This window comes from Capra hircus, chromosome 5, assembly GCF_001704415.2.
Source record: "Capra hircus breed San Clemente chromosome 5, ASM170441v1, whole genome shotgun sequence".
Classification (NCBI taxonomy): Eukaryota; Metazoa; Chordata; class Mammalia; order Artiodactyla; family Bovidae; genus Capra; species Capra hircus.
The window spans coordinates 106612187-106632444 of record NC_030812.1 but is presented as its reverse complement, the minus strand read 5'-3'; the positions used below and the strand labels follow the sequence as shown (position 1 = coordinate 106632444).

Below are 20258 nucleotides of genomic sequence, written 5' to 3'. Positions count from 1 at the left end.
GCTCGAACACACGCCATTCAGAGTGTTAAGGAAAGGGGGAGGGAAAACTGGGCTGACTCAGTTCAGAGCAAGGAATCCAGGGAAAGAAACTAAGAAGGGACCTGGCTGATTTCTTTTTTCCCCGAAGTGCTAGAACTCAGAAGCCCCTGGAGGTGGTCACGGCAGGGTCCCCGTGCCCAGCAACACTCGGACAGGCAGGAGGAAACACGAGGGTTGCGCTGACCTCATAGCTCACGTGTCCTTTGCTTCCCCGTCTGCCTGAGAAACTCATGGCGTCTCGGGCCCAGTTGTCCACCAGCTTGTGCAGGTCATCCGTGAACGTGCCCTTCCTGCTGGATGTCACAGCAGGAGGCGGAGCTGGGGTGGCCTGGCTGCTCACAGCTCCCCCGACGGCGTTGGTGCTGCTGGTCCCTGAGGTCAGAAGAGACAACAAGGCACGCCCGTTAGAAGGACTTGGGTGGTGACTTCAGGGAGAGGAGAGACCTCCCACGATGATGAGCGGCAAGCCCAGGACGGGGGGATGAGGCAGGGAGCCATGCAGAAGGGAGGTTTCAGGGTCTCAGGAGCCAAATGCAGCGCGTAGCAGGGCCAGGGAGGGACGAGGGCCTGGGCCTCGCTTCACCAGTCCCCACGGTGTCGGGAGCGCGGACACTTGCTGCTGGGCCTCTGCCCAGCGCCCGCTGAGGGGAGCTGTGTGCTGAAGCCACCAAGCCTGGCTGCTCTGAACGCTGCAGGACAGGGCAAGAGACGAGGGCCCCCCCGAGCACGGGCAGGGTCCCTGCGGGAGCCGAAGCACTGCGAGCACAGGCCTGAGTAGAGCTGGGCTCCCAAGCCGCGGGGGGGACGGGGTCTGGGATGTGCTCAGCCGCTCTTCCAGAGGGAGACGAGAGAACACGTGCTCTGTTCAGAAAGCTGCTTCACCTAGGCCCACAAACATGAACACAAACATCAACTTGGGAGAGTGAAGGCTCGACCTCTCCCAACTCCCTGTGAGGGAAGCACGAGGACGCAAAGGTTCTCTGTGCTGCGCCCGAGCCTCTCGGCTCCAGGAAGACGCGGCTTCCCCGAGGGGTCACCCTGGGCTGCACCGCGCTGACTTCTCCCCGCCCTGCCCCTCCCCGAAGAGCAGGCACTCTCTGTGCACCCAGGGAGGCGGGGGTGCGGGGGAGCAGAGGCTCTGGGGCTGTGATGAAGGGTCTCTATGGTTTGATGAGGAAGAAAGGAGTCTGTGTCCTGCCTGATTTCGGCTCTGCTGGAGGGCACACTGGCGATTATTCGAGAGGCAGGTTTGAGGGAAGAGGGAAAGAAGAGTCAGGGTCTTGTGTATTCTCCACACCCCCACTTTCTTACCAGATCTCACATGTGCTGCAGAATAACTGTAAGAGGCCATTGTAAGGCGCGAGCCAAGAGGACTTCAGATCCCCAGTCAAGGCCAGGGCTGAATGTCTAAACGCGGACACTGCCGCTGTCACGGTCCAACAGTGCCAGAAGCGACTCGCCTCCCACCCCCCAGGCCCCACGGCGGGGGTGGCTCACCCGCCTGGGCTGGGCACCCAAGCCCGAGTGCGTGAGGTGAGGCTGCCCAGCGCAGAGGTCCCGTGCTTCTCAGCACCCAGGCAACACGGGGGCGGGGGCCGAGTTCCCTACAGAGCAGAACCCAGGAGGAAAAGTGGGACGCACAGGACACAGGCTTCCAGGACGGCAGCAGGGAGACAGCGCAGGCGGGGCCGGGGTGGGGATGGTGTCGCAGCACATGCTCGAGGACCATCTAGCCCCCCGCCCCCCGCGTGCGTGACCATGGCAGAGTGAGCTTGGTGGCGAGTGAGACGATGAGGACGACACAAAGGGTCACAAGTGAGCAGAGCTGTCAGCAGCCCACGGAGGGGAGCGCTGCTGCCACAGGCCGGGCTCAGCTGGGTGCCGAGGCCCCACGACACGGCGCGGGGTGGACACCGGGGGGGCACTAGCCACACAGGCGACCTTCTCATCCTGGCTGCTGAAAACCGCCTTCCCACAGGAGGATGACACACACACCCCTTGGCAAGCAGAAACTAACTCTAGGAAAAGCTGGCTTGGCTACTAAACCCAGGAGAATGGGGGTGCACGTGGTCCGTGGCAGCAGGAAAGCAGTGACAAAACCGGCAGAGCAGGCGTTTCTGAGACACGGCCAGCCTTCAGAGGACACTCACTGTCCTTTAATCCCTTCTCAATTCTGCTAAAAAATTCTAAAAGCAGTGCAAGCTTTCCCACCAAAAATGTTCTCCTGCCCTAGTCTGCCCCCCACCCCCTGCCCCCTTCCAGTAACAAGAGCCCACTATGAGCCACGCTTACTGCCCGCCTCCCAAGCACCGTTTTCTGGAAGAGCCCCTTGACGGCGGCTGCTATCGTCCGCACCGTCTACACAGCTGGCTGACTCCTTGGGGCGCAAGGCAGCCCCACTCGCCCTACACACAGCCGCGGGCGCCCCCGCCCACAGCAGCCACAAAGCTGGGTGCGGGCTGTCACCGAGAGCATGGACTGTGAGGGGACTTGGAATCTGGAAGGAGAGCCAGTGGCAACCACTGAGTGTGTTGAAGACGACACCAGAAAAGGGTGCAGGGCTGGGGTCCGGGAGTCGAGAGGCTGCAGGGCGCAAAGAGCTCAGGGCGACAGGCTTCACAGTCAGGGACCAGAAGTAACAGAAAGAAAGGATAATTACTACAGAGCTGGTTGCAAGGGCAGACTTTTTTCACCATCTTCCCTGAAGCACAAAGAGAGAGCAGTGTGTTAAAGATAAAGAAACAGAAGTATAAAATAATTAGAATCCCCATACAGCACACCAGGGCCCAGCAGGAGAGAGGGAGGGGAGGGGACAGGGCCTGGGCTGTGCGGGGGCCCCTCCCGGCCCACGGCCCCACCCCACGCTGTCTGGAGGAGCGAGCCCCGCACCAGGCTTCTGGGGCTCTGGCCTCGCTGCTGGAACCTTGAGTACCCAGGCAGTCTTTCCAGGCCCTGGCCCCTTCCTGCTTCTCCTGCTGGGCTGTTAACACGCACTGCATTAAATGCATTCGCAATTCTACCACAGGAGGCTGACATGGTACCATTGTTACAGTTCTCATTTAAACTGGCTAACACACTATTTCCAAACCCTAGACATACATACTAACCCCGTGCCCCCTAGAAAAATCTTTTAAAAGTATGTGGAGAACAAGCAACTTTTGAACAAAAATAAAGCATGAAGCCAAGCCGTGCTTCCAAACCATTATCTATTTTGAGCACAGAGTGAAGCACCCCAGACTAGTTAAGACCCCAACACCCAAGAGCCCGATATCTCTGTCCATATTTGCTCTTTCACTTTTTTTTTTTTGGCCACACCACACTGCTTGTGGGCCTTTAGTTCCCCGACACGGACTGAACCAGGGCTCGCCAGTCCTAAACCACTGGGTTTATTTGCTTTAAATCTGCATCTTGTGATCTGCTCACAAAGGCTTTACATAATGGACACTGACGTGCCTTCAACGGAGGCAGGGCCTCTCATTCATCTGAACAACCCTGTTACATCACCTACCTTTCAGAGTGCAATGGGAATGTTCTGAGCTAACAGAAGAGGTGCCTGTCACATGATACCTCCCTCACAAAAATGCCCTGGTCTTCCTCCTTCCCTCTGAGACACTACAGGCCACATAACACGGGACTGACACCTCCGAACACTGGTCCCCTGCTGTTACTGTCTCCTCAGTCATCTAACTGGACATAGGACTTACAGCGCTGACTTAAGTGCCAAGGAGCTAACAACACTTGGTCCAGCCTAGCCTTGCCAGGCCCTGCCAGCTCAGTTGGTAAAGAATCTGCCTGCAATGCAGGAGACCCCAGTTTGATTCCTGGGTCCAGAAGATCCCCTGGAGAAGGAATAGGCTACCCAATCCAAGATTCTTGGGCTTCCCTTGTGGCTCAGCTGGTAAAGAATCCGTCTGCAATGCTGGAGATTTGGGTTCCATCCCCGGGTTGGGAAGATCCCCTGGAGAAGGGGAAAGCTACCCACCTCCAGTATTCTGGCTGGAGAATTCCATGGACTGTGTATAGTCCATGGGTCACAAACAGTCGGACACGACTGGGTGACGTTCCCTCACCCACTCAGCCTTGCCAGGAAAGCCGCTGCCCTACCAAGCGGGGCAGGCTTTCCACCTCCCTCTGAGCTACACAGCCCTGGACGAGTGCTGCCTGAGGCCCAAGGACCTCTGAACCACACTCGAGAGACGAGAGTCCGAGCACATGCACTAAAAAGTATGTCAACAGCCACATCAGAAGCTTGAGGCCTTAACAGAGAAGATCGTTTAAGCTCTAACAAAGGTTTTCTACTTAAACCTCAGTTTTGTTTTTAAAATTCTCATTTCAACATATGTTTATCAACTACCGGAACGTGCCAGGCTCATCAGACAGGAATGATGTGTGCCTCCCTGGGCTCCTGTCCTGTGCCCATGATCTCACCGGGTCTGTGCAGGACCGCCCACACTCCACACGCAGGGAGGTGGGCTGGAGAGGCAGGTGCCTTGTTTTGGGGAAGAAAGCTGAGAAGTCCCAGCGATTTTGTTAAAAAGCCCATCTTGGCTTGCAGGTGCTGGCCCTTGGTCTTAATGAGCATAATTTATATGACGAACTACACTGAAACCCTCTTTGAAATCAGAGGGCAGTGGTGGTGAAAACATCCAGTGAAGAGATTCCACCATCTTTACAACTGACAGATGGTTACGCTTAACTGAGGTTACAAAAAAAAAATAAAAAAAAAAAAACCTTTCAATCTACTCTGAAAAATAATACAAAAACAGGGTTTCCGTTTTCCCTGCACCGGTGGTCAGGAAGCTTGCTGTGACTCCTAATGCCAGAGCAAGCGGGAGCACTATGCGTGGCTGGGCGCACGGACATTACTATGCTGAGTGACCCAGCAGGCCCTCGCCCTGGACACCATGCTGCCCTCTGGCACAGGCTGAGGAGGAGGCAGTTCTACCAGAAAACTCATTTTGAAGTTCATAGAAACCTATCATCAGATCTCCATCTTTTATCGTAATTAACAGAGGCCCAAACTTCTGAGGGCGATACTAGTTCAGCCAAGCCACTGCGAAGATGAGGCACAGACACACATGAAGATGGACTGCGTGAAACAACAGGTCCAGCGGCAGACACAAGGACAAGGAAGGAGTAAAGGTGTTACACACAAAGAGCCAAGCAGGGCGTACTCAGAAATCGCGTCCTCCTGCCGCCAGCTTTGAACGTCACCTGCTCGGACGCACAGTTAAACTTGGCACAGCCTGTGAGAGGGGAAGAACGGGGAGAACAGGGAGAGAAGAGACAGAACACGGCTACGAGACGTTAGAACCCGAGCTGAGAGCCGGATGTGCTAGGACGGCACACAGAAGGACGAGCTCGCAGGACAGGCCTGCACGCCAGAGGCGGGGTCAGGTCTGTCCCCCACCAGCCCAGACTGCGCCACCCACCAGCATGCTCAGAGACAGGCTGATCCCTAACCTTCGCAAAGCTGCGGCAAAGGCACCTCCGTTTGCCGTCTAGATCCCCTTCATTCTTTTCCACCCAGATGCACAACAGCTTTTAAGTTTTGTCTAATGTTACCAAAAGGTCTTTCCTCTACAGGAATGTTCTGAGTGATCATTTTATTAAACCTGTTTATTAAACGACCTATACTTGGGAAGTAGATTAAAGGTAGCAACTTGAATTTTAGGGCTATTCACTTTAGTATGTCTCTTTCACACTTAGAAATTATTAAAGTCTACACTGGCTGAACAAATGCATTAACTTTCAGAAAGGGCTAAAACGCCTAAGAATCTGGTTTCAGGAAACCCCAGTCCAGTATTAAATCATAAGTTCCAAATCCCAAAGGAGTCCTGCACTGCACTGAGGTGTCACAGGGCCACTTTCTGCTGTAATCCCTTGAAGAAAACCTACTTCCACCAGAAGGGAGCAGTGATCCCACCCAAGCGAGTTGCTACCCACCCCCCTGACAGCCCAAAGAACCGTGTGGGCAGCAGGTTCCAGGTCAGCTGCTCCCCCAAGCCACCTGCCTGCCCCAGGCTTCTGTCCTGCGTGTGGCTGTGTCTCCATTTCAAGGCTCTCAGAGGATGGTGGCTGCTCGTGGCTCTCACCTTGACCTGGAGCAGAAAGGCTTGGTACTGAAATGGCACCATCACTGGTAAAGGCCGAGTATACGTTGTCACTGGAAGGAGATGGTTTCACAGGCTGTAACAGCTGGTTGGGCCCTGTCTCCGGGACGCTGCCAGGAGCGGGGAGGGTCTGCTGAGGGTGCAAGACTGAAGCTGCACTCTGACCAGACAGGGTACCTGTTAGAAGATACACTGGGGTAAGGGAGGTACACAGCTTTCCCCCTGCACTGGACAAGTACTGTCTACTGTTTGTCCCACTGAGGGAGTGATAATGGGTCAAAAGCTACAGACCAAAGGGCAAAGGCCTCTGGACGGGATAGGGAGTAAGAGATAAAGGAGAGGCAACAGGGCTGCAGGGCCCCATCCCTGAAGCTGCTGAGCTGCAGATAACCTAGGGGACTCAGGAATCCCAGCTGGGTAAGAAGACAGCGCGTGCAGGAGACGTGGGAACTCCACTGTGCGACTTCAGCCCTGCCTCTTACCCTCTCTAGCGGAGACTGGTCCAGAGACAGTCTCTCCTTAGTCTTTCTGGTACATGTGTCAAATAAAGTACAAAGAGGTGTCAAAAAATGATACAGGGATTATAGAGTAATGCATATTTAGAGTTATTTTTGATAGATGGCTTTCACTCATTAGCCAGGTGTCCTGAAGTAGACACCTGGCTATTCCTTAGTATAACTAGTGGAACAGAAGTGCACTCCAAAAGAAGGCTGAAATTGGGATCAGAATCTACATTAGCTGCTGTGACTTATGATCTCACATCTCATAATGAACTGGCTCTAACATCCCAGAGAAAAGGTGTGGGCCTCTGAAAACTTGCAGAGAATGGGAAGCTGTTAAGCCTGCAAGTGCTGTCCAATACAGTTAACATGAGAACTGAGGAGCAAGTGCCAAGTGTACTGGAGTGTAAGTATGTAAGTGTGTTCCAGCTGCTTTTACTTACAACTAGTTACTAACACTACCATAACTTCGCCAAAGGGTAAAAACTCTACATAATAAAGAAAAAAATAGGCAAACCACAAAAATAAAGAGATTATGATTTAACTATTTTTTGACTATAAATACTAGCACGTTCTTTATTCCCACACAACTAAATAAAACAAAACTTTAAGCAAGGACATTATCACATGACATACCCAAACAGCTACATGAAATTTACATACGTGCCAATTGTGATTATGACCACTCCACTCATTAAAAAGAGATAACTGACCTGGGCTTTACTAAATAGAGAACAGTGTGTTTTCTTCCAGCTGCCTAGGAGTTTGGTGACGAGTCCCATGAGTCAAGAACAACTACAAATGAAGGAAACCACCAGACAGCAATATGGGCAACACAGGAAAAGGGCACAGTGCCACCCTGTCTTCCAGGCTCAGAAAGAGGCTCCATAAACATGGGGAGTGGAAGGAAGGAAGTCAGACTATGGGAAAGTCAAACTCCTTCACAATTAATTCAACGGAAGCAGCCAGTGTTCAACAGATTCTAGACACAGACGGAGACAGAAACACAAGGCAGGATGGCCACAGCTGACCTGGTCCAGGGCTTTTATTCCCCAAAGAGCTGCTGCGACTGGACTTGCTCCCTTTGCTTTTGGTGGGTCGCCTCCTTCTCCCCGCAAGGGGGGCTGCTGGGGGAATGATGACAGCAGGAGGAACCTTGCCCAGTTTGGTGTATAAAGACTCAATTTCGTGCTTCTGGCGACTCTGCAGGTCCTGAATCTCTTTAAGATGTCTACAAAAGATAACCAAACAGTTAAAATATACAATAACCACCTCTGTTCCAACAAAAATTAACATGATATCACCTTCACGCACAGGTTTACCTGCTAATGACTCTGTCCCTCAAATGCACTTAATCTAGTTTCTACTAGCTTGAGATTCTAGTTTGTCAGCTCTTTCTTGCTGGCCTCTACACCCAAGCCAACTCCAAACAGCTCCTAAGTGAAGTGAAGTCGCTCAGTCGTGTCCGACTCTTTGTGACCCCATGGACTGTAGCCCACCAGGCTCCTCCATCCATGGAATTTTCTAGGCAGGAATACTGAAGTGGGATGCCATTTCCTTCTCCAGAAAAAGCTCCTGCTGCTGCTGCTAAGCTGCTTCAGTTGTGTCTGACTCTGTGCAACACCATAGATGGAAGCCCACCAGATTCCCCCGTCCCTGGGATTCTCCAGCCAAGAACACTGGAGTGGGTTGCCATTTCCTTCTCCAATGCATGAAAGTGAAAAGTGAAAGTGAAGTCGCTCAGTCATGTCCGACTCTGCAGCCTACCTGGCTCCTCCGTCCATGGAATTTTCCAGGCAAGAGTACTGGAGTGAGGTGCCATTGCCTTCTCCAAAAAAAGCTCCTAGCCAACCACAAATGACTGATGATGTTCCAGAAGAATTTCCTGATTTTGAGGCTCTATATAGGATACTGAACTGGCAACTCAAATCCAGTTTGTCAACTGTGACCAAGAAAACCTGCTAAAGTACTCTATACCCCAGTGCCATTACCAGATTCATTCAGTAGGCTAAGAAATGGTTAAGATTAGGTTAATAACACTGAAGTGCTAGTGTTAAAAACCACATGCAGCAGCCATGCACAGGTGCTGAGGCAGCTCTGTGACTAGGGATGCCCTGAGTCCTTCCGAGAACTGCATCCAGAGGCCCCGCTCCGGCATCGGGAACGGGGTCCTCACACAGCTCTGCCGCCACCCTCACGGGAGAAACACTCACTTTTCCCGTAGTCGGCGAAGCTCTAACTTTAAGTCCTCGTCTTCAATGTCTGACTCATTGTCGCTGCTCATGTAGGAGGAGTTGAAGGAATTGCTGAGGCTCTGACTGAGGCTCTGGGCAGGAAGGCTCTTGGAGCTCAGCTGCGGAGGGGAGTGTGGGCTCCCTGAGCCAGCATCTGCGTCCCGGCTGAGGAAGGCAGCCTCCAGGTCGGAAGACGGCCCATTCAGATGCGAAGGCTCAGACAGTTCGGGTTTCTCTTTCTTTGGCGGCACGGTGGGAGGAATGTCGTGTTCTGAGTCCATGAAAGGAGGAGAGACCACTGGCTCCTCTCCCTTCACCTCAGCCACTTTGTCTTCGGTTCTGGACACAGAGAAGCGACCCACTCTGCTTGCTGTGGTGGTCACCTGAAAACGGCCGACCTTGCTAGGCTGCCCAGCTTCTGAGGCAGGCGGCTGGCGGGCGCTGTCCGGCATATCTGCAGAGGTGCCCCGGACGGCCAGCCCGTTGGGCTCTGCCTTCACCACGGTGCTCTCGGGGCTACTGCTTGACAACACTGAGGACTCTGACGTGCTGGATTCGAAGTGGACAGACTTGGCATCCTCTGATTTACTTTTACCCTCCTTCTGGGGATCATCCATTGCAACTGAAACCTGACATAAACAGACCAAAGTGAGACTAAAAAGCTCCTGAACACTCCATTTTCACAACGGATGATAAAAAAAGTGAATCACTTTACGTCCTAGTCTGAGTAGGCTGATTATTCGTTTACACAGGCCCTCCACCTCGGACTGTGAAAACAGAAGGAACTGTACCACAGAGCATGACAGGTCTGCACTGAGATATGCAATCAGATGAGATTTTGAGCGGCTGGCTAAGCCAAGCAAATTCGCTACTTCCAATATCTCCTGTTGGGCACAGGACTCAGATCATATCTTGTTAAAATATAAATAACAATAGGTCACAGAATATTGACGATTGCTTGTAAACAAGAGAAACTACAAAGATTAAATCCAATAAATGTTAAATGACAGCTAAGCTTCAAGAAATAGGACAACTAGCTAGTGCTAAAGGAAGAATCCAGATTCCTGTGCTAGCTCAACAATGTACTAGAAATAAAGTCAGGGAAGCCACAAACTCGGAGAACTTTACAAATGAGAAGAACATGACCCAATACCCCCCAGCTTCAAGTGCTATCCTGAGAATAATTAGAAAGTAGCTAAGAAAACAGAAAAAGATTTTTAAAGCCTGCACTGTTCCCTATCACTAACCCAGAAAATATTCACTTGTTTCCCAACTGGGAAAATAGAACAACATGGTGTCATTTGATGCTGACCCAGTATTTTCACTATGGAAATCAAACTTAAGAAAGTTATCCTAAACATAAAAACTGTTTTTATACAAAGATGTTTATTGTTACTTATTCAAAAATTAGAAACCGCCTAATGACTGACAATAGGAGAATGGCTAGATAACCCTACTCCTAGATGGGAAAAGCTACAGCGAGCCGTCAGAAAAGAAGCAGGGTCAACGTCAGGTCCACACATGCACAGGGCCGAAGGACAAGAGGAGGATGGGCAGGGAGGACAACTGTCTACCGTCCCTCTACCACTCTGAGTAGTCTTCATCTTCCATGTATTATTTTAAGAGAGGAAAATGATAAACAGCTCTAAAGTGCTCCTAAAAAAGACATATCGTTGATGGCAATTAGGTCCCCAAAGACAGATGTAAGTTTCTTATATACACTCCCACTCCGGAATCGGAAATCCCTTTTTTATCATACATACACCACCACTGCTCGTCACACACACACTACCCCTTAAAAGCGAGAGTCTCACCTGAAATCGCCCCATCTTCAGAACACCAGCTGTGGAAGTGGGTGCAAGGACAGGAGCTTCTGTGACTTGAAAGACTGGAACAGCCACACGAAGGAGGAAGAGAAGGAATGTCAGCCTCTTTTTAGCAGCCTCCTTCCCCTAGCCAGAAGCACAGTAAACAAGCTGCGCACTCCAAGAAGAAACTCCTTAGAGGAGAGGAACACTTCCTTATGTCTGTCCCCCCTCGCTGCGCCCAAGGGGAAACGGTTACTGCTCGCCTTCCTCCCGGACACCTTCTGTGTAAAGATTACATCGCTGTGAAACCCTCTGTCTCCCCTGTACACCATACACAGGACAGCACACCACATGGAGGAATAAAAGCTGGGAGCAGCGGCTTCCCGGTTTAGCTCACAAGGGAAGAGATACTGAGGCTGACGGGCAGGGACACTATAGCTCTGTCCTGTAACTCAAAGATGTAAATAAATGAAGCAAACCAAGAGATTCTGCTGAGGACACTAAAGACCCATTTTAAACAGGAACTAGCTATAGCAGACTTTTATAGCAGCAACTGCTCTAATATGTATATTCTTATATTAAAAATCTGTGTAGTAAATTAAGAATGGGAGTACTGAATCACTGCCATTTAAAACTTTGACAGACATAAACTGATCCCCAAAAAGGCTATATATATACACCAAGTCACCAGTGAATTTACCAAGGATAGGGGAAAAATACGATGACTTGTAGTTTTATTCTACTGTTCTGTTTCATGAAGGAAGTTAAATATTTTCACGTCTATGTTTGTTTTTTTCCTCCCGTCATCTTTTTAAAAATTTTGGTCTATGCCAAATTTACAGAAATTCTTTATACTGGCAAAACAAAGTGCTTTTTGTGATAGGCATATACAACACACACATTTCCCAGGTTTTCATTTATCTTTATCTTTGGACGTAACAGTACTTTTCCCCCATGCAGAAACTGAAAATCTATTAATGCTTCTGGGTTGGGTATTAAACGTAATAATAACATCTTTCTCTGTATCAGGGAGTAACAAACTATGATCTGTGAACCAAATCTAGCCCACAGATTGTTTTTATAAATAAATTTTATTGGAACACAGCTCATTCATTTATTATCTATTACTTCTTTGGAGCTACAATAGGTTAGCTATTTGAGTAGTTGTGACAGACTGTATGGCCAGCCACACCTGAAGTATTTCCTCTCTGGCCTCTTACAGAACAAGTTTGTCAACTCTGCTCTAAATAGTTGAAAAAAAAAAAAGGATCCCTTTTGTTTTCTTACAGTCCTGCTTTATGGCAGCATTTTCCATCTCTGTTCCACTTTGAATTTATTTTGGCCTAGGCTAGTGATACATCTTTACTTTTTTCCAGATGGCTGTCTAGTTGTCCGAACCACTTACTGAACTACCCCATCTGTTTTATTGATTTGAAAGGCCACCTTTTTCATATTTTACATTCTATTTTAGTTTGTCCATTTCTAGACTTTCTAAACTATTCCACTGATTTTCAAGTCACTTCTTTTAAAATAAGAGCCAATTCACAGTGTGACTGTCTTAAAAATAATTTAATTTAGAAAGGTCTTAAGTGAAACTTAGCACTTTTAAGGAAGACAGGAAGTAGTAAGAGCATTCAGGCAATCTTACTAATAGTTATACAGGGAATTACACTTATGGCAGGTGATGTTGAGGAGGATGGTTATCTGGGAAAAGGCAACAACAAAAAGTGTTAAATTTCCCATGTTTGGTGGGACTGATGGTGAAGAGAGATTTACAACAAAACTTTACAACAATAGCTGATATGAACTTTCAACTAACATCATGATAAAAGTTCTAATAAAACATTTAAGCTGTTGGTATGGATAATTTTTACAGAATTAAATTTTTTTGGAAATATTCCTTTTAAAAACAGATTATTTTATGGACATGCCAATTCTAAACAATTCAGAAATAGACAAAAAAAATGTTTAAAACTGAGAATCTGAACTCTTACATGTGCATTTTCACCATCCATGCTGTTCAAGCTTCTATATTTCTATACATCTCAAAAGCCAAGAGGCTGTGAATAAATTAACTTTTATAAGTATGCTTGAATTTCCTTGTTATGTTTTAGCAAGGATCTGGCCTAGCTAAAAAGAAAGAGTCTTATGCTAAGAAACTATCATTATCCCCTAGGAAGCCACCACTCAAAAAGAAGTAAAAACCTCCTGACCCTCCTGACACTGCTGCTCTAGATGTTAGTAGCAGCTCTTGCCAAGCAGGAAATACGTAAGAATGTCCTCTGACAGTCTCAAGTACACCTGCAAACTCTCAAGAACGTGTACCTCCCACCATCAACTACAGGAAGGCCGGGCGTGGGAACAGAGAGGAAGAAGGGTGCTCTCACCGTCCTTCGGAAGTTGGGCTCCTGTCTCCACAACTGCGGTTGGAGCCACCACAGACACGGGCTGCAAGACACACACAGACACCACCACGGCTTTAGCGTCAGAGGCTCAGTAAGAGGGTCTTTTCCCTGATGGCTTTCCACTGGCCAGAAAGACAGGATGTGTGAAGAAACGCTTTTGTCTAAGGCAATTTTTCTTTAATAACCTAAAAACTAGTCTGATATAAAGACAGACGGATGTTTTGGAGATTTTTAAAAGAAATTTTGAGTCTTAACCTTTCCAAATCGCTTTCTTAATTTTTCTCATGGAATGCTTAAATGTGGATATTCACAGAAAGGTAATTTGAATTAGAACATTATTTTGTCACAAGCCTAAAAGACTTAAGGCTTCAAACTTAAAAGTGTGGCCTCCTCCCGGGCATAAACACAGAATCCACAGGGCTGGTCTGTGGGAGAGCTCTAACTACAGGGAAGATAAGAAAATCAAAACCAATGTCTTGCTTGGTTACACTGCTAGGTCAGTGTTACTCCTTCATTAACCATCTCATTTCTGTTGACTGGAACAAAAGCAAAGACTCTGCTTCGGTGCTAAAGGTATTCAAAGTGGTCAAGGTCACAGCTTACATCCCAGGAACATAACACATGAGGGTTATGGGAAGATTTTATCAAGGTTGTCAGAACTCACACCAACGGCAGACGTCAGCACACCAGTCTCGGGACTGAGGGTTCTTCTCAGCTGAGCGTCCAGGTCTCCCAGGGGCTGCGGGGGCTGAAGGACACAGCATGGTGAGCACAGCCTCAGGCACGGCCAGAGCCAACGCACATGGGACCACTGCTTCCTGCTCAGACCACATAGCATGACCTTCTCTGCTCACTCAGTACTAAACCCAATAATCTACACTCACCTTAGCTTCCCTGCTTGAATGACTCACCAAGCTCTCAAAACAGTATCATCAAGTTCTTAAGCCAAAAAAAACCCCAGTTACATTTATTTTTACAGTTTTGAGGTCTTCTATCTTGTATCTGTCCTCTCCATAAAAATATACTCTGAAACATGTACAAGGCTGACTGGCAGATCAGCCGTATCGTTCCCTATTTTCTCCTTCAGTTTGGTGCATCTTCCTGAGGACCTGTGCTTGTGAGTAACAGTAGGTATCAGCACGCTGTCACTGCCCTGGCTTCTATCAACCGTGCGCCTCTCTATTCTTCATCCGCTTAGCCTCACTCCCATAGGTCTAATTTGCAGTTTCTCATTTCACATTTTGGGCCTTCTGAGGAATTCGAATACATGTTTTTAATGAGAAAATAGGTTCAAGACTTTCACAATCTTTTTCAAAGTTTAGCAGCTGATGCAGTGGGTTCTCTATTGGAGTTATTACTTTATTTAGCAAGTTGCTTAAATTATGTTTTACTGTGTATCTGGGATTAAAGAAGTAAGGATAAACTCAGACTTCAAGTTAGCAATTTCCCATATTTTTTTCTTACATCTTATTCTAAAGTAAGTCCCTAATTTAGTTTCACTGTTTACTAGCTTGTCCCATGTCACAAGCTCTTACATAGTTACAATGGGATCATGCCAAGTACTTTATAAGAATTTGACTCTTGTGTGGGGTTGGGGGTAGACTGGGAAAGGTCATATTAATTCACAGACTGCAGGCGATTCTGACCCAGAGTGAGCAGAACGGGTGTGAGATGGGATCTCATTGTTATGTCACTGGTCTCATTTGTCTCTGAGCAATCTCATGTTAGCTGAGCTCTGTTGGGTTTTGGATTTTAAAATTAATACCTGTTTTTCATAACCATGACCCTCTCATACCCAATTACTTCATTAGGAGGTCACTGAGAGAAATGTCAAACATTCAAGAAAAAGCAGGCCATTATCAGTTATCAGGGTGGCACCCTTTTCCTAGGAACTTTCACCACTAATTTTGATTACATTAAAAATTTTCCACTTGCACAATGGTGTCATCTTTCAGTATTCTACAAAAGCATGAATGACAAAGCAATTATATCTTTTTTTGGCAAAATGTCATGTTTGCTTTTTTTTTCCCTATTAAGATATGAAAAAATATTAACAGCAAATGATTTCTAGATGATTTGCTTCTGACTTTAAGTAGGGCCTATATCATCAGCTACGGGGTTTTAAAAGCAAGTTGTTACTAAGTCAAAACCAAACAGGAGCCAGAGGCAAGATCATGCAGTGGAGAACTGCAATGAGCCTTGAGAAAGAAAGGGAAGGCACAGACAGAAATTTGCCAAGTTGCAGGGCACCTGAGTTAGTGAAGGTCCCGGAAAAGGTGGCAGCTGCTCGCTGGGCGGAGTACCAGCTGGAAGTTCAGTGCCCACGGGCAGCACCTACAGACAATGAAGGGAAATTCAAGTCCGTGAGATGCTGAGCAGAGAGAGCATACAGAGAGCAAACCGACTAATTCAAATGCAGAAGTGTAGGAACAGGATGCATCTGATTAAGGGAATTTTGTTGCCTGGGTTACACTCTGGTATCTACCGTAAATAAAGGACATTATAACCGTGGCGCTCTTAGAGGGGTTACCATGATATACCAATACAATGAACAGAACTCAGTAAAAGGCTATTCCCAAGAGAAAGCAGAGCAGATGAAGGCTGTTGGACATGAGGCACAGGCCAGGCCCTCGCAAGCTTGTCTGGCACAGTGTCATCAGGCCGTCTGAGGGCACAGCACAGTTCAGAAATAACCATGGGGCAGGTCTGAGAGCAAAAGGCATCAGAAATCTAATGCTATCACGGCATCTGTATGCTGCCTGAGTGAAGCCACTGTACTACCCCGCTGTACAAAGGATCTCACGCAGGAGGCCAGGCAGAAAGAGGAGGAAGCATACAACAGGAGAGACGCAGCCTTGCTATCTGGAGAAGAGCAGAGACTGAAGCAGAATGAGAGGAAGGCACCACAGCAGAACCAGCAGGCACATTCTAGTAATCGTATCCTTAACACTGGATTCACCTCTCCTTCCGTCAAACTTACCACCCACTTCCAACTTTTTATAAACTCCAAATTGTGTGCCTATGGAACCTGAGCAAAGCAGAAAGCCTCCCGCATTCTCACGGAAACAAAGACTGGACTGCTGTCCCCAGGCACAGTGCCAGCAGGAGCACCCCACACCCTGTGGGATGGGGGTTTCTTCAGCCTCAGTCTGCACCAATTCAGAAACAACGCCCGCATTTTACCTACTATCATTCTTAGAAAATCTTAGTTAATCCCAAATCCTGCCACATTTCAGAAGAGAAAAATCTCAGGTTCAATGAACATATATTCTAAAATCACCTTCAACTAATTTAATAAATATCTACTATAAGGAAGCCAAGCATCACTATAGCTATACTGCAAGGCTGAAATGAAAAAGTTTACTTTGGGGTGGGGGCTAGGGAAGAACAATATTTTCCCAACTATTTCAAAATAAGAATCTTACTGGAGGCTTAGTTAAAGGTGGCTTTGCTGGAGCAGTTTCAAGTTTCACTCCTGGCGCAGAGCTGACTGGCGTGGAAACTTGCCCAGGGGTGACCGTTGGTATAACTGACAAACCAGCTGCTCCTAAGGGCAGACTGGTTGGTGGCAAGCAAGTACTGGCAGTGGAAGTCAGAGGCTTGCTTGGTGCAACAGCAGTGGTTGGGAGGCCTGCTGTGACAGCGGTCTCCACAGTGAGCGAGCTCTCCAGCGAGATGGGGGCATGTTGGGCTCCAGAAGAGCCGTGCTCACTGAAGAGAGATCGCAGCTTTTCCTCCAAAGTTTTGATGTCGTCAATCCCGGGAGCTTTGGGTTGAGTGTCAGCATCTATCTCGGGACAGTGAGTGTGGGGCTGGTTGGGGAGCAGAGCGGGCTGAGGCTGGCTATGAACCAGGGTCTGTTGCACAGCAGGCACGCTGACAACAGGCTGTACCAGGGGTGGAATACCGGGTACCTGGGGCAGTAGAGGTGTTGACATGGGTCCTGCCTGGGAGAGTACGGGAGTAGAGGTTACAACTGATGGGAGGACCAAAGGGTGAGCCGCAGCAGCAGGCTGAGAAACAGCACTGGACACTCCTGCTCCAGGGGCAGGAGAGGACGAGGTGGCAGGAAGGGACAGAGCCAGGCCAGTAGTGCTGCTATGGGCCGTCTTATCCAGTGCGTGGGCACTGACCAGCACTGTCTCCGCCAGAGCCGGGGCAGAGGTACTGCTGCTGAGAGCGAGGGACGGCGGTGCTGTGAGGCTGGGGCCCAGAGTGGCAGCGGGCACGGCTGTCAGCGTGGCCACCCCGGTCGAGCTGCCTATTGAGGGCTGAGACGGCACAGGCGGAAGCTGAGCAGCAGAGGCAACAGCGCTGCCCACAGCAGAGGCTGGTGTCAGGGATGTGGGTGCAGAGGGGAAAGTGCCTGCACTGGAGGCCCCGCCGCCGGGGGTGGGAGCCTGTGCCGCCTGGGGCGCTGGTAGTGCCGAGAGAACTGCAGGGATGGTGACGCTGGGGGCCACGCTGGAAGGTGCCGGGGACTCAGACACAGCGGGTACAGGGAGACCACTGGGAGGCATGACACCTGTTCCAGGGGCCACTGTCACCTCAGCCTGAATGGCCGATGTGGCCACGTCACTAAGAGGGTGGCTCGGGGCAGGGGCTGACACTGAGGCTGCGGCTGCTGCAGTCGAGGCTCCAGGGGCGCTGCTCAGGGTGGGAGGCACTGCTGGAAACACGGGGCCTGTCTGACCAAAGTGAGGAGGGGCCGTACTCGGCCCTTCTGCCATCCGAGCGTGTCTAAGCTCAGAAAAGGCCTGCTGCAGACTAAGGGATGAGGCAGAGTGAGACAAGTTCATTCCAGGGCCAGCAGATGTGGAAGCAGCAACTGCAAAGGAAAAGGAAAACTCAGACTCAGTCCGTTGTAAAAAGCCGGTTCAAAAGGGTGCCCTCACCTATTCTTGGGATTCTTAATGGTGCCACACACCCACGAGGTACACGAGCTCTCCCGAGCAGGTATCAGCACGTGACAGGGGCGCTCAAGCAGAGTAGGCCATCTTGTATGAATATGTACTTCTGAAAGGGCACGGAGGGACCGCAAGCCATCCATGGTAGTGCTAAGTGGAGACATGCACGGTGCTGAACCCACGCAGCTCCAGTCATACAGGCTATGTCCAGTGTGGCCATCCTTCCACGCCTGTTTGCTTAAATCCACTCTATTCATCATCTATTTCCCTTCTCCATATGTTTATCTGTTGGTTAGTCTCAATTTTCTACTCTTCTCTACTGTCTATGTCATCATTTGACCAAGCTTCCAATCTAGGAGGGAGAGACATGGGATTTATACATGTATGTGGGAGAAACAATTTCTTACCCGTATCTGAAATTTCAGTGAAAAGCTTTGATTCTCGTAATCGACTTTCTGGCACAGGACTTACTATAAACCGTCTTCCAGCAGAATGAACAACTTGAGTTAAAGAACTGGCAGGAACGCCTGCTTAAAAAGAAACAAACCACTTAACTGTGCTATTATTACATACACAGTCACCAACACTTCAAAATTTCATCATCAGCGCACAACTTCTTAGGTAAAAGGTAAGAACAAACAGTAAGAAGAAAAGAAATTCACCTATCTGTTGTGGCATGGAAGATGCAGGAATTGGTTGTTTGAACTCTCCTTCCAATTTCTACAACAAACAAAAGGGATTAAATGTGTTCTCTAACTCAGTCTTAATGACCAAGCAAAGCAAATGGCCACATGCAAAGAGAATATAAATGCTCATCATCTCAGTTGCAGGTGTGATGTAGTATCACTGGACACTCGCAAAGTGTCAGACTAGACGGCTCAGACTCCACAAGGCAAATACAGCATACTTTTACCGTAAACAGAGTTTCACCATGGGAATGATGAACCTACTTGGGCGCCTGAGAAGCCGTAGTCATCCTTGCCATGGAGACTCTCCAAGCTCTGGTCACCCTCTGGCTCCACACTGACATCCTCACTGAGCATCTCGTCAGCTTTCTCAATAATCTCCCGCACTTGCTCCACAAACGCATCTCTCTCCAGCGCCAGAATAAAGTCATTGTTCACCTGTAAGAGAAATGCGACGTCCACCTTTCGTACAGTGCTGGAGCTTTAGTCATCCCAGCACCACTTCTGCCCATCTGTTTAACACCCATACTGGATTTGATTACCATGTAAGTCGGTTCTTCAATACCTAGTTACACATGACCTAGAAAAAAACACTTCTAAATCACAGATTTGGTGTGCTAGTTCACACTGAAATAAATATGTTACTGTCAAAATAGTTCACAGAATACTGCACATGCGCTTATGGCAGTGGATATAAAGATCAAGGACATAGGAAAAGTCTGGAACTCCAGACAGAGACGTACCATAATTGTGGCTATCTCCTCAGGGTTGTCACCATCTAAATCGAATTTGAACGTAACCATCTTCCGATTGTGAGTCTCTAACTGACATTCTACCACCCGATCTCCCTTATTTGAAACCTAAGAAGAAAAAAGAAAGGTACTTCGTATCTCAGAACACTATACTCAGCTCTGGGACTGAATGTGACAGCTAACACAGGCCAAGCACTGCCTCTTATACTACTAGCAAGGAATCCTGAAGAAAATATCAGCCTTTCAGCTACTTATATACTTATGGAGAAGTAAATGGCACCCCACTCCAGTATTCTTGCCTGGAGAATCCCATGGACAGATGAGCATACTGGGCTATACAGGGGCGCAAAGAGTCGGATACAACTGTAGCAACTTAGCATGCACTTGTATACATCTTTCACTAAAGGGTCTGGAAGAAACGTAAGGTCTTTGTTCTACAAATAAAACACTATTTTTTTCCTAAAAGGTAAGACAGTGCCTTCTCATAGAAATATCAAATGCAACAATATCTGGGTGATTAAAAAAAAAAAGATCCTAAACTTTCAACAATATTCCCAAGCTTTATAAATATTTAAATGTTATTAATCAACTACATGAAGCCAGAAGTCAGTAACACTTACATTGAGAATTCTCAGTTTTGGGCGGGAAGGCTTCTCATGACGAGAGCGGCTCCTTATAGACTTTCGATGCAGCCGCTTCGTCGTCCTGCCCTCGTGCCTCCCGCTGGACGAGGGGATGTTCTCGTTGCCATCACTCATGCCTGAAGCCACATCTGAATGTGCACTGCAAACACAACGTGCAGTTGTCGGTGAGA

General features: G+C 48.5%; 1 protein-coding gene across 16 annotated transcripts in view; it reads right to left on the bottom strand.

The window, feature by feature from the left end:
- Positions 1-20258, bottom strand: part of WNK1 (WNK lysine deficient protein kinase 1) — a 126646-nt gene that overhangs the window by 2865 nt on the left and 103523 nt on the right. For 6 of the 16 annotated variants that reach the window (XM_018048656.1, XM_018048660.1, XM_018048663.1 and 3 more), the window contains 17 exons: positions 20065-20227; positions 19436-19552; positions 18957-19130; positions 18669-18726; positions 18414-18533; positions 16525-17927; positions 15350-15433; positions 13764-13847; positions 13082-13142; positions 10701-10774; positions 8866-9515; positions 7684-7883; positions 6135-6329; positions 5193-5285; positions 2699-2740; positions 1238-1264; positions 224-411 (listed from right to left, as the gene is read on the bottom strand). In XM_018048656.1, the coding sequence (XP_017904145.1) occupies positions 224-411; positions 1238-1264; positions 2699-2740; positions 5193-5285; positions 6135-6329; positions 7684-7883; positions 8866-9515; positions 10701-10774; positions 13082-13142; positions 13764-13847; positions 15350-15433; positions 16525-17927; positions 18414-18533; positions 18669-18726; positions 18957-19130; positions 19436-19552; positions 20065-20227 (3733 nt within the window). Of the gene's footprint in view, positions 1-223; positions 412-1237; positions 1265-2698; positions 2741-5192; positions 5286-6134; positions 6330-7683; positions 7884-8865; positions 9516-10700; positions 10775-13081; positions 13143-13763; positions 13848-15349; positions 15434-16524; positions 17928-18413; positions 18537-18668; positions 18727-18956; positions 19131-19435; positions 19553-20064; positions 20228-20258 lie in introns of all 16 variants that reach the window. The other 10 variants (XM_018048666.1, XM_018048667.1, XM_018048668.1 and 7 more) reach the window with 5 other exon arrangements.